Source organism: Ictalurus furcatus, chromosome 27, assembly GCF_023375685.1.
Source record: "Ictalurus furcatus strain D&B chromosome 27, Billie_1.0, whole genome shotgun sequence".
In the NCBI taxonomy this organism is placed as follows: Eukaryota; Metazoa; Chordata; class Actinopteri; order Siluriformes; family Ictaluridae; genus Ictalurus; species Ictalurus furcatus.
The window spans coordinates 10597542-10613063 of NC_071281.1; the positions used below are offsets into that span (position 1 = coordinate 10597542).

At 39.3% G+C, this 15522-nt stretch overlaps 1 protein-coding gene across 1 annotated transcript in view; it reads left to right on the forward strand.

Annotated features, from left to right (window-relative positions):
• Positions 1–3229: 3229 nt before the first annotated feature.
• si:ch211-186j3.6 (neural-cadherin) overlaps positions 3230–15522 on the forward strand; it is a 270148-nt gene continuing 257855 nt past the window's right edge. The window contains exon 1 of the mRNA XM_053617155.1: positions 3230–4595. Within this exon, the coding sequence (XP_053473130.1) occupies positions 3605–4595 (991 nt within the window). The 5' untranslated portion in view covers positions 3230–3604. The remainder of the gene's footprint in view (positions 4596–15522) is intronic.

Consider the following 15522-nt stretch of genomic DNA (forward strand, 5'->3'; position numbering starts at 1 on the left):
CTTGACTAAAATAACTGAGACCAGTGATGAACTACTACTTGTGTGTCTAAACCAAGTATTAATGGCGAAATTTATACAGTGATGAAAAAGCTGATTAAAACTTGCAAGGAAAAGGTAAGGGTACACTTCCTGATCACCACTGTGTCATTCTGTAAAGCTACAACATGAAATGGCAATGCTGATAATAACTGATCAGACTTGAGTCAGAATCTTGTGTGGTTTTCACAAATCAAGGCTTTAACACTGTCCTTTGATGAGGTGACATGAATTACAGGTATCCCTGAATATCCAGGAACGCTACTAAAACACATTTGGTAAACTATTCAGAAAAGTTGTGCTTCCCTTGAGAGGTACTTGTTAAGCTCGAAGTGAAGACAGCTAGAGAAGGATCCTGGCAACTGTCAAGAATGTGTCCACTGACGCTGTAATGCTGAAATAGGGCATGCTCATAGCTTTGTTGTTTTTATTTATTTATTTTCTCTGGAAGGTGTATCAGGTGGTCCTTGAATTAATGATGGTTTTCTGTGAAAGCATAAAGTACAAATTCAGGTTGACTGTGAATAAACCTGTCATGCCCTGGACTCCCACCAGAGGACTAAAAATGCTTAGCAGCATGAACCCGGTCACCCTCTCACCTCATAGAAGGGTTTTCCACTATTCCTACTAGCTTCTGTCTGCTTCTTCTAAGTTCTAACTAAAAGCCGCTTGTTTGGAGTAACAATGTAATATAAAAACTACTTGTTTAAGTAAAAACTACTCATGAAAACTAAATCTCAGTCCAAAAAAAAAATTCATACATGATCATTAATTTCACTATTTAATACTCTATATAGTAAACCAGGATGTAAAAAATTTGCATTTGAAGATTGGAAAACAATCTTCAGCTTTCCAGTTTTGGTGTACCTGTGCCCAGTGTAGCCTCAGATTCTGATACTTGGCTGATCTGAGTGCAACCCAATGAGGTCTTCTGCTGTCATAACCCACCTGCCTCAAGTTTCTGCTTGTTGTGTGTTCTGAGATGCTTTTCTTCTCACCATGGTTGTAAAGTGTGGTTGTTTAAGCTACCATAGTCTTCCTGTCACTTTGAACCAGTCTGAACATTCTCCTTTGACCTCTCTCATAAAAATGTGCTTCTGCCTAAAGAAGCACCACTGACTTGATGCATTTCATTTTTTGCTCCTTTCTGTATAAACTTTAGAGACTTCATGAAATTCCCAGATCAGCACTTTCTGAAATTCTCATTTCCCCATGTTTGATGACTGAAGCTATTGTTATCATGATTGGCTGATTCAATAATTTTGTGAATGAGCAGGGGTACATTTGTTTCTATTAAAGTGGCAGGTGAATGTATATATTCTATAGTTATTTCTTCCCAAATCATCCATTCATGTCTATTTCTATTTTGACCATGTAAATCCACAGCTTAATTTGATTTGTGATTCTAACAGTTGGTCCAATTTTAGACATCTGTAGTCTTCTTATTTTAGTTTCCCAAGTGGTCTCGGAACATAACAATTTACTCACAGACCCACAGTATTTAAGAAATATTATATATGTTAGTAAACAGACATACCTTATATGAGTCTATTTGTTTGAGAAAAAAAAAAAATCCCCAGCATTTAACAAGTAATAAATATACAGCATAGGGGAAAATAAACAAAGCAAAAACAAACAAGCAAACAATAATAATATGCTTACAATGTACTACAACAACAATAACAACTACCGTAATTTCCGGACTATAAGCCGCTACTTTTTTCACACGCTTTGAACACTGCGGCTTAAACAATAATGCGGCTAATTTATGGATTTTTACGGGCTAAGGAGCTTCATGCCGCCAAAACATTTAGCCTCTTCACATCGGACCAATGAAATTACCGAACAGGTAACAGTGGACCAATGAAACTGTTCGAATTAAATCAAACGCACTCACACTAAATTCTTCAGATCAGTCATTTTGCGCTTCATGCACACACCCTCATCATGGAAAACACACGAAGAAATGCATATGATGCCGCTTTCAAGTTAAAGGCGATCGATCTGGCTGTCGAAGAAGGAAATAGCATGCGAAGAGCAACTTTTAGTCAAGTCTGCCAGTGGATCCTAACAGCGTGGAGCAGTGTCAAAAAATCTACTATCACCAACGGGTTTTGAAAGGCTGGACTGCTGATGAAGAGGACAGCACAAGCTCAAGGGCGAATTTGCCTCGAGACGTAAGTGACATCGAGAGCGACAACGAAATAGAGACTGAGGAAGTGTGTGACGAAGTACCGGTAATTCTGAGGCTGTTCAATTCCGACACTGAAGAAGACGACTTTAGTGGTTTTAGTGCGCAGGAGGAAGATGAAGATAGCGATCAATGACTTTTCCTGGTAGGCAACTGTATTTTTTATTTTTTTAACCAGCCGTGTTACAGGCACTGTTCGGAAAAAAGCATTTACGGTGCGTATTTAATTAAAAGTAAAAAAAAAATCTTTCTGTGTAACATCTTTCTGTGTACATATCTCATGTTACAACGTGGACACCTGCGGCTTATAGACAAGTGCGGCCTATATATGTACAATTTTTTTTTCCTTTTAAAGTTAGTGGGTGTGGCTTATATTCAGTAATAATAATAATAATGATGATGATCACACCTCATACCTCCAGGATCGGGGGTTCGATTCCCTGTGTGTGCGGAGTTTGCATGTTTTCCCCGTGCTGCGGGGGTTCCCTCCGGGTACTCCGGTTTCCTCCCAAGTCCAAAGACTTGCATGGTAGGCTCATTGGCATGTCCAAAGTGTCCGTAGAGTATGAATGGGTGTGTGAATGCCCTGTGATGGATTAGCACCCTGTCCAGGGTGTACCCAGCCTTGTGCCCCATGCTCCCTGGGATAGGCTCCAGGTTCCCCGTGACCCTGAAGAGGTATAGAAGATGGATGGATAATGAACGTCTTCACCAAAACGTCTTCTGGTCTGCACATGAAGACATAGGGAAAACACAGCAGATAGACTAACAATCGAGAGAGCAGACATGTTGTGGTCTTATTTGTCATAAACTGAATGTATTAGTGAGATATTTTTCTTGACATGCATGCGTTAAAATGATAAATCTATAAATATAAAGATATGTGATATATATTTGTGTAGGTTAGTTTTAATTTTAATTCCACTTGACCTAAATAAAGTGTGTTTTCGTGTATAGTAGATGTACGGTACATATTGAATGAAATAGTTTAATATCTATAGACATCAAAACTGAGCGGCTGTTCCCAGAGGATATCCCGCGTGGTCTCTCGGTAGCCCCGCCCCCTGAGCTCGAGTCGCGCGCTGTCTGGCAGCGCGTGCTGCACACACGAAACTCAGCAGCTTTAACACGCGCGCGCTACTAGGCGCTGTGAGGTAGAGCGCCACCGGAGCACAGCGCAGCTGAAGCTAAAAGTTCCGCTGCGTTTTAACGGAGTGCTCACAGAAATCATAACGGATAACTCGAGGACGGGCCACAACACGATGGACGGAAATGTTTATTAGAATGTTTTTTGACTTGGGGTTTTGAGTATGTTCCGCATTTTAAGCGCTTTTTCGTGAGTCCGCAGAGCGCGGCGCGAGCCCGAAACAGAAAACCATGATTTGGGCTGTTTTTATATCCTATTGCATGACTTTTGTCTTGGGAAATAAGACAGACGAGAGGACGCCGTTCTTCCACGGACACGTGTTTGAAAACTCCCCGCCGGGCTCGAGGGTGAACGGACTGAGCATCCCGGCGAGGCGCATCGACGCGCAGCGTTGGTGCTCCGGCTCGAGCGCGTACCTGAAGTTACTCGGAGATGGGAGCGATGACTTTCGGGTTTTCGCGCACCACGGACGCGGGCACGTGCAGCTGAAAACTGCCAGCGTGTTGGACCGAGAAGAGCGCGCGGAGTACGTGCTGGATGTGGGCCTGTGTTGCGCAAGCTGCGGTTCGCCCGAACGCGTCGTGTCGCGTGTGGCGTCCGTGCGGGTGGACGTCCTCGACACGAACGACCACGAGCCCGCTTTTCGGCACGCGGACGTCAAAATATCTCTAGATGATGCCACTGCTCTCAGGTCGGTGGTTTACAAAGTGGCAGCAGAAGATACGGATAGCGGCAAGAACGCTGAGCTCATCTATTACGCGCTGCCGAGAAACGGGAGCTTCTACGTGGTGCCCAAAACGGGTGAAGTTCTTCTCGTGGACTCCATCCTCGGGCTCGCGTCGCCCATAAAGTTCAGCGTGTTTGCCAGAGACCGCGGATGGCCGTCGCGCACAGGGCGCCACATGAAGGTGGAGATCAGTCCCCGGCAGTGGCCGGCTGCGTTTCCACCATCATCCAGACTCCTGAGAAAGTCTCGCTCCGTTCTGGAGCCCAGCGAGCCCGTGAGCGTGAGTGTGTCTGAAGACGCAGCCATCGGCTCTGTGATCATGAACCTGAACCCGGTCCGGTTTCAGTCGGCTAGTTTCGAGCAGCTTTACCCCGAGACGGAAAGCTCACCGGTCACTGTTAGCAGAGAGAGCGGGGAGTTGGTGATCTCGAGAAGCTTGGACCGGGAAACTGAACCTGTAGTGGAAATTACTGTTAAAGTGCAGGATAAAAGAGGTAAAGCGCATTCAACGGAGTCTCTTTACCCTAATCTAGATCTCACTTAACAACCTTGTGTGTCCGTTTTTCCCTCTTGCCCCCAGAAAGTTCACGAAAAACTCCCCGGTGTTTAATTAAATCTCTTCCACAGCTGAATTAACTAAGACTTGAATATATCAACTGGGCATGCATTTATGTTCAGTGTAGTGCTTGACCTCTTTTAGAGTCGCATCCATATACCCCTTTATATTATTATTATTATTATTATTATTATTATTATTATTGTCATTATTATTATTATTTATTATTATTATTATCAACAGCAACAACGTGGTTAGCACGTTCACCGCACACCACCAGGGTCGGGGTTCGATTCCCACGGCTCTGTGTGTGCGGAGTTTGCATGTTCTCCCCGTGCTGCGGGGGTTTCCTCCGGGTACTCCGGTTTCCTCCCCCAGTCCAAAGACATGCATGGTAGGCTGATTGGCATGTCCAAAGTGTCCGTAGTGTATGAATGGGTGTGTGAATGTGTGTGTGATTGTGTGCCCTGCGATGGACTGGCACCCTGTCCAGGGTGTACCCCGCCTTGTGCCCGATGCTCCCTGGGATAGGCTCCAGGTCCCCCCGCAACCTTGAAAAGGAGTAAGCAGTTGAAGATGGATGGATGGATGGCAACAGCAACAATAATAATAATATTAATAATAATAATTTTTCAAATTCTTATTTGCTATTTTCAGTACACACCTGCAGAAAAGGGTAACTGATAGGTTTAATAATAAAATGGTAAATGGTCTGCACTTATATAGTGCTTTTCTTACCTTAGCGGTTCTACAAAGTGCTTTACACTGTTTCTCATTCACACATACACACTCACACACCAATGGTAACAGCTGCCATGCAGGGTGCAAGCTTGCCATGGGAGCAGCTTGGAGTTCAGTGTCTTGCCCAAAGACACTTTGGCATGTGGAGTCACGTGGGCCGGGAATCGAGCCGCCAACCCTACGGTTAGTGGACAACTTGCTCTACCAACTGAGCCACAGCCACCCCTGTTTATTATGCTTATTGCGCTTATTATGTAATGGCAGAGTTGATCCAGTTAGTATTCTTGCTTTGAGCAAAAGTGAGTTGTGCACCAGTGCCATATTTGGGTTTCATAGGTAATACATCATGCCAGGTTAATTAACACTCACAGTTAAGAGCTTGCGACCTGTGAATGGAAAAAAAGGCAGGGGAGAAAGTCAGATAAAGTCACACAGCTTCTGTCCCTGGGAGGATGCTAATTTGTGTTTGCTGGAAGGCATGGCAGCAAGACATATTAACATTGCCATCCTACAAACTTCCTATGAGGTAGACATCCCATTTTCAATAAAATCCAATTTTTGATATGATAACGATATCAGAGCTCTGAGTATTGGCTGTGCATCACGGACATCCCCACAGGACCAAAGCTGAGTCTCTGCAAAGCTTCTGCTGCTAAGTTATGCAAAAAAAGTGAGGTGAGGTTGCAGCATGTATCAAGAAAAGCTGTGTTCATGTGCATGTGACAATTACATTTACAACCTAAAATGTATCAGTGGAGTCTTTAAAAGTTTTTTTTTTTTAAAGGGGAAATAAATGAAAATTATAGCTGGAGAAGTCAAAGAAAATTCCTGTGATTTTAATCTGCCTGATCAAAAGTCTTTCCAAGTTCTCCATGTTTAGTCTTGGTAAATACATCAGATCTGTACATCATATTAGGGCTGGGCGATGACAATATAATATCGATATTGTGGTAAATTATGTCACAATACACTTTTCGGGGTACTTAATGGTACTTAATCTTTGTACAAATTTAATGTTAACATTTTTGCAGATTATTTTCCTCTTTTCAGTATAAAATTAAGTATGTAAATATAAAAATAAATGCAGATTTATAGACATTAAATAAAGTATCAAACAATTTTTTTGTTGTTGTTTGTTTGAATGCAAGACAACTGTATGGCTTGGAAATTGTTAGAAAACCTATATATTGTGATACATATGTATTGTAGAAATGGCTTCAAGAATCATGATATGATATTTTTGTCTTATCGCCCTCCCCTACATCATAGACATCAGACATCCTGCCATCTCTTGAACCAACATGTTTTTTAAAAAATAATAATATTACTGTATTGAACTAAAAATACTACACTCTTGATTAAAACATAACTTCGTAGAGTAACATAATTGGCTATAATTGATTCATATGATTAACAATGTACAAGTTAATTATAATTCATGATTATGATTATTGAATAACACATTTATTAACTTATTTATCAGGACTCATTCTTCCAGCCTGTAGCAAGTTTAGACATCTGACTTTTGTGTAATTTGAGTATTGATTAGACAGTGTGTGCTCGGTCATTCTACTTTTACTTTCTCCTCCAAAGGCGTTTTGTGGAAAAAAGGATGAGAAAGTAAACAATCCACCTCTTTTGCAATCACCTGCCATATTTTTTCACTGATAGGCTGCATGAATCTACAGTCTGAATTAGAAAGATGTCAGCCCTAATGTCACTTCTTCATACTATTCAGTGTATTTTTCCTATTGCCATTGGTGGTGCTGTTGAACTTGAATCCACAAATATCTAAATTAATTCTCTTTAACAGGAAATCTGATGAGGATGCCAAAAAATTAAACCTTATATTGATGTAATGTAATCTTTGATAGACAGGGGAGCTTAGCTATGCTAATCCATTTATACCAGCCATCCCTGCTGCTGAGTCATCCTTAAAACTTGAGTGAGAAACATTCCTAACACAAGGATAATATACATAGTTTTTGTCCACGCTGATAGTTGTAATTTATGATGCAATAACGTGGCCATTAAATATGTCCTTTTTTAAATTATCATTCACTTGTTTACTTACTAGCCCGAGACATTAAACCGAGGTCCTGACTCTCTGTGGTCATTAAAAATCCCAGGACACTTCTCGTAAAATAGGACCCCGATGTCCTGGCAAAATTCCCCCATTTGCCCTTATCTATTATGGCCATAATCTCCATCTCTAAATTGGCTACATCACTGTCCTCTCCAATCCACCAATAGCTGTTGTGTGATGGGCTTTCTGGCGCACTATGGCTGCCATCGCATCCTCCAGGTGGATGCTACACACTGGTGGTGGTTGAGGAGATTTAAGGTATTATTATTATTATTATTATTATTATTATTATTATTATTATTATTATATTATTATTGCTAATTGAACACTGGCAAGCTGACATGTCATGTCACAAAATGCCAATAAAATTTATTAGCATTTCAAGTGTGTAGGAATGGGACAGACCCAATGCCTAATGCAACATGTAGTCTGAGTGTCTGAGTGTCTGAGCTTGAAGTCAGCGTGCGTTAGCTAAGTAGCTTCAGTCAATACTTCAAACAAGAACCTTCATCGAACAGTACAAAATGCGCTGTGTACTTCACACTGCATGAATCAAGATGTTTGCTTGTTTCTCTCAGTACACTTTTTGAAGAAGTTTTTATTAGAATTAGTATTTAACTAATAATTACACGTACTGGATAAACCCATAAATCATTTATTTAAACCATAAAAAACATGTCAGTGGGCTTTGACAGTGTGTGCTTGGTCTGTCTACTTTTAGTTTCTCCTCCAAAGGCAATTTAGGGAAAAAAGGATGACGTCAGCAATTGTAATTTTGTGTCATTTATTTTGTCGTAAGATCCTCAGAGTACTTCATTCCTTGTGCTGTAAAGGTAGACATGAAGGCCTGATGTTGCTGTAAAAGATGAGAAGTTGCTCCTCAGAAATCTTGGTCAGTTTAATCCTTTTCGAGTGAAAGAATTGGCCTGACCTCCCTTCATCTGCTCGCATTAGCTGTGTAATCCCATCTCATTCACTTTCTCATTCCGCTGAGTTAAGAGTGGCAGTGCAGTTAGCTGGAGGAAACTGCTGAAGTTCTTCAAGAGAAAATAAGTGGTTTACTGTCTCGTATCTGAAAGGACCTCAGTCAGATGCTAGCTATAGGCAGTTTGTAGATTAATCGTTTGTTTGGAATGACTCATTTAAGCAATTCAGGCACGTCGATTTGAAAGTTTCCACACAAATACAAGAGCTGCTTTGTAAGCTGTTTTCTGTATAGAATATTTAAATCTTAATATGTCCATCAAACTAGGAGTTATTTTTTTATACCACAGCAATTTGCAACAACTGCAATTTTTTAATGTATTAAAAATTGACATTAGGGCAGCAACTAATGATTATTTTAATAATCTATTAATCTGTGGATTATTGCATTGATTAATCGATTAGTTGGATTAAAAGGCCAGTTTTTATTTTCTGTATTTAAAAAAAAAAACATTATTTCATATTCTGCCCAATGTTGTCCTTCAAACATTGTGCAAATTGAAGGCTATGAAAAAGGTATTAAATGTATCTATGTGGGCTAAGCTATACATTGTTCAAAGGATTTTTAAAAATATTAACATTATATTTTGAAAACAACAACAAAAAAAAAACAACTGTTTGTTCACAAGCTTTAAAGCAGACGTTAAATCTCTATATTAAAAATGCTAAAAAAAAAGAAGAAAAAATTAAAGAAAAACAAACACACAAACTAAGTGTTAACTAAGAGGCTGAATATTCTGCAATAAAACTCATTCACTCTTCTGAACACAGTAACGTTACTTTATTCTGTAAATGTACGACACTTCTTACATTTATATACAATGTTCTAACTTCATTACAGTTACCGCTCTCATAAAAAACACAGTTACTTTTGTTTCTAAATATAGATAAATATAGCATCAAAGAACATATTTGATCAAAATTAATATTTTAGTCAGAGTTATTACGCTTCCTTTCTATTGCGCACTGTTTGATTGATGAGCGTGCGTGGAATCGTGCTCATTCAGTGAAGTTTAATGGAGACTTGCTCGCTGTCAGGATGAGTCTTTATGTAAAATGGAAATACTGGCGTGAATTTCTAACATTTACAGGTAAGGATATAAACGTAAAAATGTAATTTCTGCACTGAAGAAAACATGTCTGGAACACATTAAACAGCACACGCATCTGTCGCAGCGTCTGACTCGACAAGCCACGTTAATACACTTATGAGTTTGTTAGAAGCGCTTAATATTAATCACTCTTTTGTTTTGGACGACCTGGATCATGCACTTTTCCCGCAGCAGCTCACTCTGTGACCTCCGCTGTTTTAAAAATGTGTTTTATTCATGGAAATGTTTTTCTCACCATTGTGAAGTGACGTCACTGACGGAGGGTTATCCACAGTGAAGTCACAGACCCAACTAATCCATAATCAAATTCGTTGTCAATTATTTTACTTATCAATTATTATCGATTTCATCGATTAGTTGTTGCAGTCCTAAATGACAAACTTTCAATATTTATTAAATGTGCTTGTACTTAATGTTTATATGCATTATATTTAATACATACATTTAATATTGTGGACAGTCTGTGAAACAAGTTTATTCCCCCTATCAATTGCATCATAACAGCAATAGATAGTTGTTCCTGCAACAGTCTCTCTTTTTTATCTTTCTTGAAATTAATATGACAAAATTACGTAGCTAGTGAGAACTGTTCATGAGCTATTAAATTACAGCTTTACCTCTGACTATTACAAAGCACTGACACTGGAGACTTATTCCATAGATGTAAAAAAAAAAAAATCCTCATTGTAACATTGCCACCATTTTTAAAAATCTGTTTACATGGTGCATCCCTGTATAAGTTGTTACTATAAAAACATCAACGTATGAGAGCAAGCACATTAATACAAACCTTGCAGTAGGAACTACTGTCAGTGCTGCTGTTTTAGAAAGTAAATCAACACCTTCTGACCAGTCACAATCAAGAATGCAGCGGCTCTGTGGAATAAATACTATTAACAGTTTTAATTACATTGGGAATGTAATGTGGTAATGTAACCTGGTTATATTTGAAAAGTTGTTATTATGTGAAAACGTTTCCAAAACATGGTCACAATTTAGTTTTAGCTGATATCAAGCAAAAATCAGTAATTGCAAAGAAGACATTAAGAGTCTAGACATGTGTACAATGTTTGCAATATAATAGGGGCCAGTCAATTTAGAGCTTCGAAAACAAACAATAAATGTTGGCCAAAGATGGGAGTAATATGATTTCTCTTATTTGCATCAGAAAGTAGCCTGGTTGTAGTATTTGTGAGCTAGCTGCAGTCCTGCAGACTGATACCAACATACACAGTATTATAATAATATAATTATGATATGTTTTTTTATCTGGTTCTGCTTATAATACCATAATATATTATAAACCAAAGCTACTGCTAGATAAAGAAATAAAAATAGGTTGTTATGGAGATAGTAAGAAACCGGGTCAGAATCGTAGTTGTACGTTATTTGAAAGGATCAATCTTGCATGGTTACACTGCAATAGGCTATTAGAACATGGCTATGTGATTTATTCAGCATGACTTCTTGTTGTTCATTATGCCCTGTCTGAATGTGAGACTCACACGTGTAGACAGCGAGTGTTTATGTTGTGTGTAAATATGGTTTCACCGTTATGTCTCAGTGAGTTGGAAAAAATAGTAATGAGGAAAAATAGCTGGTCTAATCAAGTGCAAGGCTGAATAGTCTCACTTCAAATACACACAACCATATATCCATCCATTTTCTGTACCTAGGGTTAGGGTTATGGTCTGATTCCCACCTCCACCCTGTGTGCATGGAGTTTGCGTGTTCTCCTCATGCTTGGGGGGTTTCCTCTGGGTACTCCAGTGTCTTCCCACAGTCCAAAGACATGTAGGCTGAGTGGTATCTCTAAATTGTCCATAGCAGTTATGGCTCGCGCCTCCAGGGTTGGGGGTTTACCATTCATATCTTTTTCTTAACGTCTTTGTTCTAATGAAATTTAATAAAATCCACCTTTGTTTGTTCAGTTTTGCATGATATATTGTGATGAATGTATAATTTTGCAGTTGTAATTTTGGAAAACAAGTTTTGAAATTTAATCTTTCTAAACAATCAGTTAAATTCATGGAGGATAGAGACACTTCATAACACTGATAGTTAATACGCTATTTATTAGTATTATTATTACTACCTAATCATAAACATGAGTAACTTCACAATGAACAAATTAGTGTTTAAGTTATTCATTATTAGGACCTTCATCAATACCTTGATTTCAGCTGCCCACAAGGTGATATTGGAGCCAACTGAACTGAGTTTAACCCTAAATTAACCTCCAGGATCCTACAACATCTTAATTCCAATTGTTTCAAAATTTGAGTTCCAGTGCCTCCACACCTGCTCATCCAATTTCAATGTGAGTGGTCCACTTTGGGAGCAGGACAGCCTGAGTTATTCATGCTACAATAACACACGCATCCATATACTCCTAAATAAAGGTTCCATCTAGCACTCACTCTGGGGGAACTTTTGAATAAATGTTGAACCCTACAGCAGAGGGTTTAGCTATCAGACAGGGATCCAGATTAGTGTCATGTGTTTATTAATGCTAAGTTATGCCTCCCCTTTCCATGATAACAGCACCAATCCAGTTATTAATTCCACCAGTGTCTTGAGTTTCTGTCAATTTTAGTTCACTCTTCCACTGACTGGGTGCACAATTCAGCTAAAATTTGTTGAATATTTTGATGTTTCACCTCCTGTACCAAATAATCCAACAAGTTTTAAATGGGATTGAGGCCTGGTACATGGTTACATGGTTATCATCTCTGTCAAACATGTTGCACAGGGATTTGACCCTATGCACCCTCCAGCGGTCATCCTGAAACATGGGCGTGTCAGCGTTGAATTCACCAGTTCATAGACAAGAGCACCAGTTCATAAACACATAGTTAGAGTCTAGTCAACAACTGACAGTCTGATTTTGCTAAGTTAAATTTGTCCAGATGTGCAACCTGCTGACATTGTGCAAAAAGCTGTTATTGTTGGATTTGGCTCATTTATTTTGTCCAGGGAGCTTAGAACCAACTTAGTATCCTTAATTATCCAATGAACCCTTTTTAACACATCAAATAGTCACATGAAATAAATGGAATCCAGCAGACTGTTATAAAGTATCTTGCAAAAAATGGATAATAAAGGTACTCATAATGAATAATGTGCAATACTTTATTTGTTCACATTTAATTCCCATAAATATTCGTAAAGTGTTAGTTATTAGTCTCAGCTGCTGACGCTCGACTTAGGGCTCACACAGTGTCTGACACTAATTCTACACTTTCTACAGTAGGCTCAAGCTTCAGGATCTTGAAGACTGTCCATCTGTATAACTGCACACATATGTGCACCAGTGTCTGACTGAAAAACAAACAAACACCATAGAATTGTCACTGAACGTTTGGAAACAAAGTATTGGATCAGCCAGTCATTGCATTGAAAACTAATTCACAGCATTCCATCTTTTCAAGTTTATTTGAAACTTTGTTTAAAGGTTTGTTTAACATAGTTAGAGGTGAGCAAGTGTGTTCCATGTCCTTTTGCTAAGGGACTGTTGTAAAATTAGTCAGTTGTAATTCCCATTAAATGGCCTGTTCATGTTAAAGCAGGTGGTTCTTGGTCATGTTTAGTGAAGAATCGTACCAGATTCCATAGCCAAAGCAAAGTTTATCTTATAAAAAAGTACAGTGGGGAAAAGTACATTGCAGTTTTTGTTGTCTCTCTTGTCTAGCCTTTGTGTTTTCTATAGTTGGAACAGTGACATTCCCAGGCTTTGCATTAGTGTTACAGTATACAGGATTGTCATATTGCTGTTTTTTTATAATCTTACATCATTATAATTGTTACTATTATTACAATTATAAGTAATATTTCTGTTCTTTGTTCTCCATTCCTCTGTATGGATTCTTGTTGATATAACTATTTGTTAATCACGGTCTTCTTTTTCTATGATGATTCGGCAACACTGTAACTGCATACAGCAATGCCAGTAAAGCTTAATGAATTGAAGGGAATTGAATTGATTTGAGAGAATAAGAGAGCGAAAGAGAGAAAGAGACAGAGAGAATGTGCGCAAGAGTGGATGTGATAAGATGTCTCTCCAGTAAGTACTACACCTACACTATCATCTCCGAGACCCTGTTAGAATCATCTATACATCCTCACTCATTTTCCTCTCTTTTCCTTTCTATCTCAGTCAGTGTGCCATTCTGTCATGTTATCTAAAGGGACACTATGAGTGATGGGTTGCCAGTACCTCACAGTGGCACCTGTCAAAGCACTGAGTGGAAGGTGTTTATTTGCATGACTCCAGTATATGTCCAACAAGCAGAGCCTTCAATCATCCTGGCAGGATACAGACAGCTCACACCAGACAGCCTCACTTGTTTGATAAAACAGACACTGGAGTTTTCAACAAGAGAAAGGATCTGGATTGCTGACACAGAGCATTGGAGCTTTCATTTTAAAACCCCAGTGTTCATCCAGGGCATCAGAACAGGCATCAGTGGCACAAATCTGTTAATCTGGTTGGCACGAGCCAAAGAATTATAGAAGCATGTGGTGGGATCTTCTGTCAGGAAAGCAGAAGCGCTAAAGTGTGCTCTGTGACTGAAAGGGTCATGTGGACATGTACAGATGGAGCCAATTACACATCCTCACACACACACAGTAATGCAAACTTGCTTCAGCTCCTTTGCACACTCACACTTACAAACACACAAACTGAAAGTAGCACTAATAAACACACCAGGAGAAGCACAAGCACCATGCAGCATATGCCCAGAAGTACAGTCACACACCACGAGTCTCCGTTATCCATCATTATCCTCCTCTCTGTCCATCTTTCTCTTTGTCTCTGTTGACATCTTTAAAAAAAAGAGACAACATCTTGGCATTTGCCCTGCATGGCATTTCAGGAGGTGAGTTACTCATTGCATTACTGCTGTAATGTGACAGTTTGCTGAGTGGGTATCATCAAATTGTTTAACACACATTATGGACAGCTGCACAGCTCCAAGGTTACCAGATTGATCCTGAGCTCAGGTTACTGTCTGCATGGAATTTCACATGTTTTCCAGGTTCTTTGGTTTTCTCCTACCTCTAAACAAACACGCCAGTGTGTGGATTGGCTACTACTAAATTTCCACAAGGTGTGAATGACTGTGTACATGTGTGTCTGTGGCGTGCTCATGGTAGCCTGCAAAGAACTGCTTGTCTTGTTCCTGGAGAGCCGCTGGATCCACTGTGACCCTGACCAGGATAAATTGCTTACTGTAGATTAATGAATTAATGCATATTATGGACAATAATGACTGGTATAAGACTAACAGAATAGCTGAATGGAATGAGTAGTTAGTGAATCAAAAAATACAGATTGTAAGGATTAAGCTTTTTCAGTAATTGCCTCTGGGCATTTGTATTTTTACACTTCATTGCTTCAGAATGCTTGCAAGGTTTAGAAAGGTTTCAGTCTGATTGTCTATCTGCAGTTTCATGTATAGCCTACACGTGTTCCGTGTATGTCAGTTTACTACAGGAAAGCAAATTGTGACATAGTGCCCAATTTGCTTTTAAGAATAAGATGAATTACAAAATGAACTGAGTTACAGGAAAAAAAGAGTTTGCAGCATCCCATCATTAAAGAATTACTGAGATTTGTTTGTAATAGACATACTTTTGTGTGTTTTCTGACAGACTTTGAGAAAAAGTGGTACAATTTTCCATTTTGCTTCAACATTCACATGCACCCCATGTGCTTGTGTTTCTATTGTACTCCAGTTTCCACCCATTGTTCTGTCATTGGTTTAACTTTCTGTGTTCACCTGTTGTGTGTTAGTTTGTCTATGTATACCCTGTTGTACCACTGTATTGTTGCAAAGTCAACCGATTATTTTTCTTCCCTAATTTATTCTTGGACAATTCCCATCCACCAGTTGGGTCTCCCCTATCAGCTACTGTACCAACTGGGGAGGGTCAAGGCT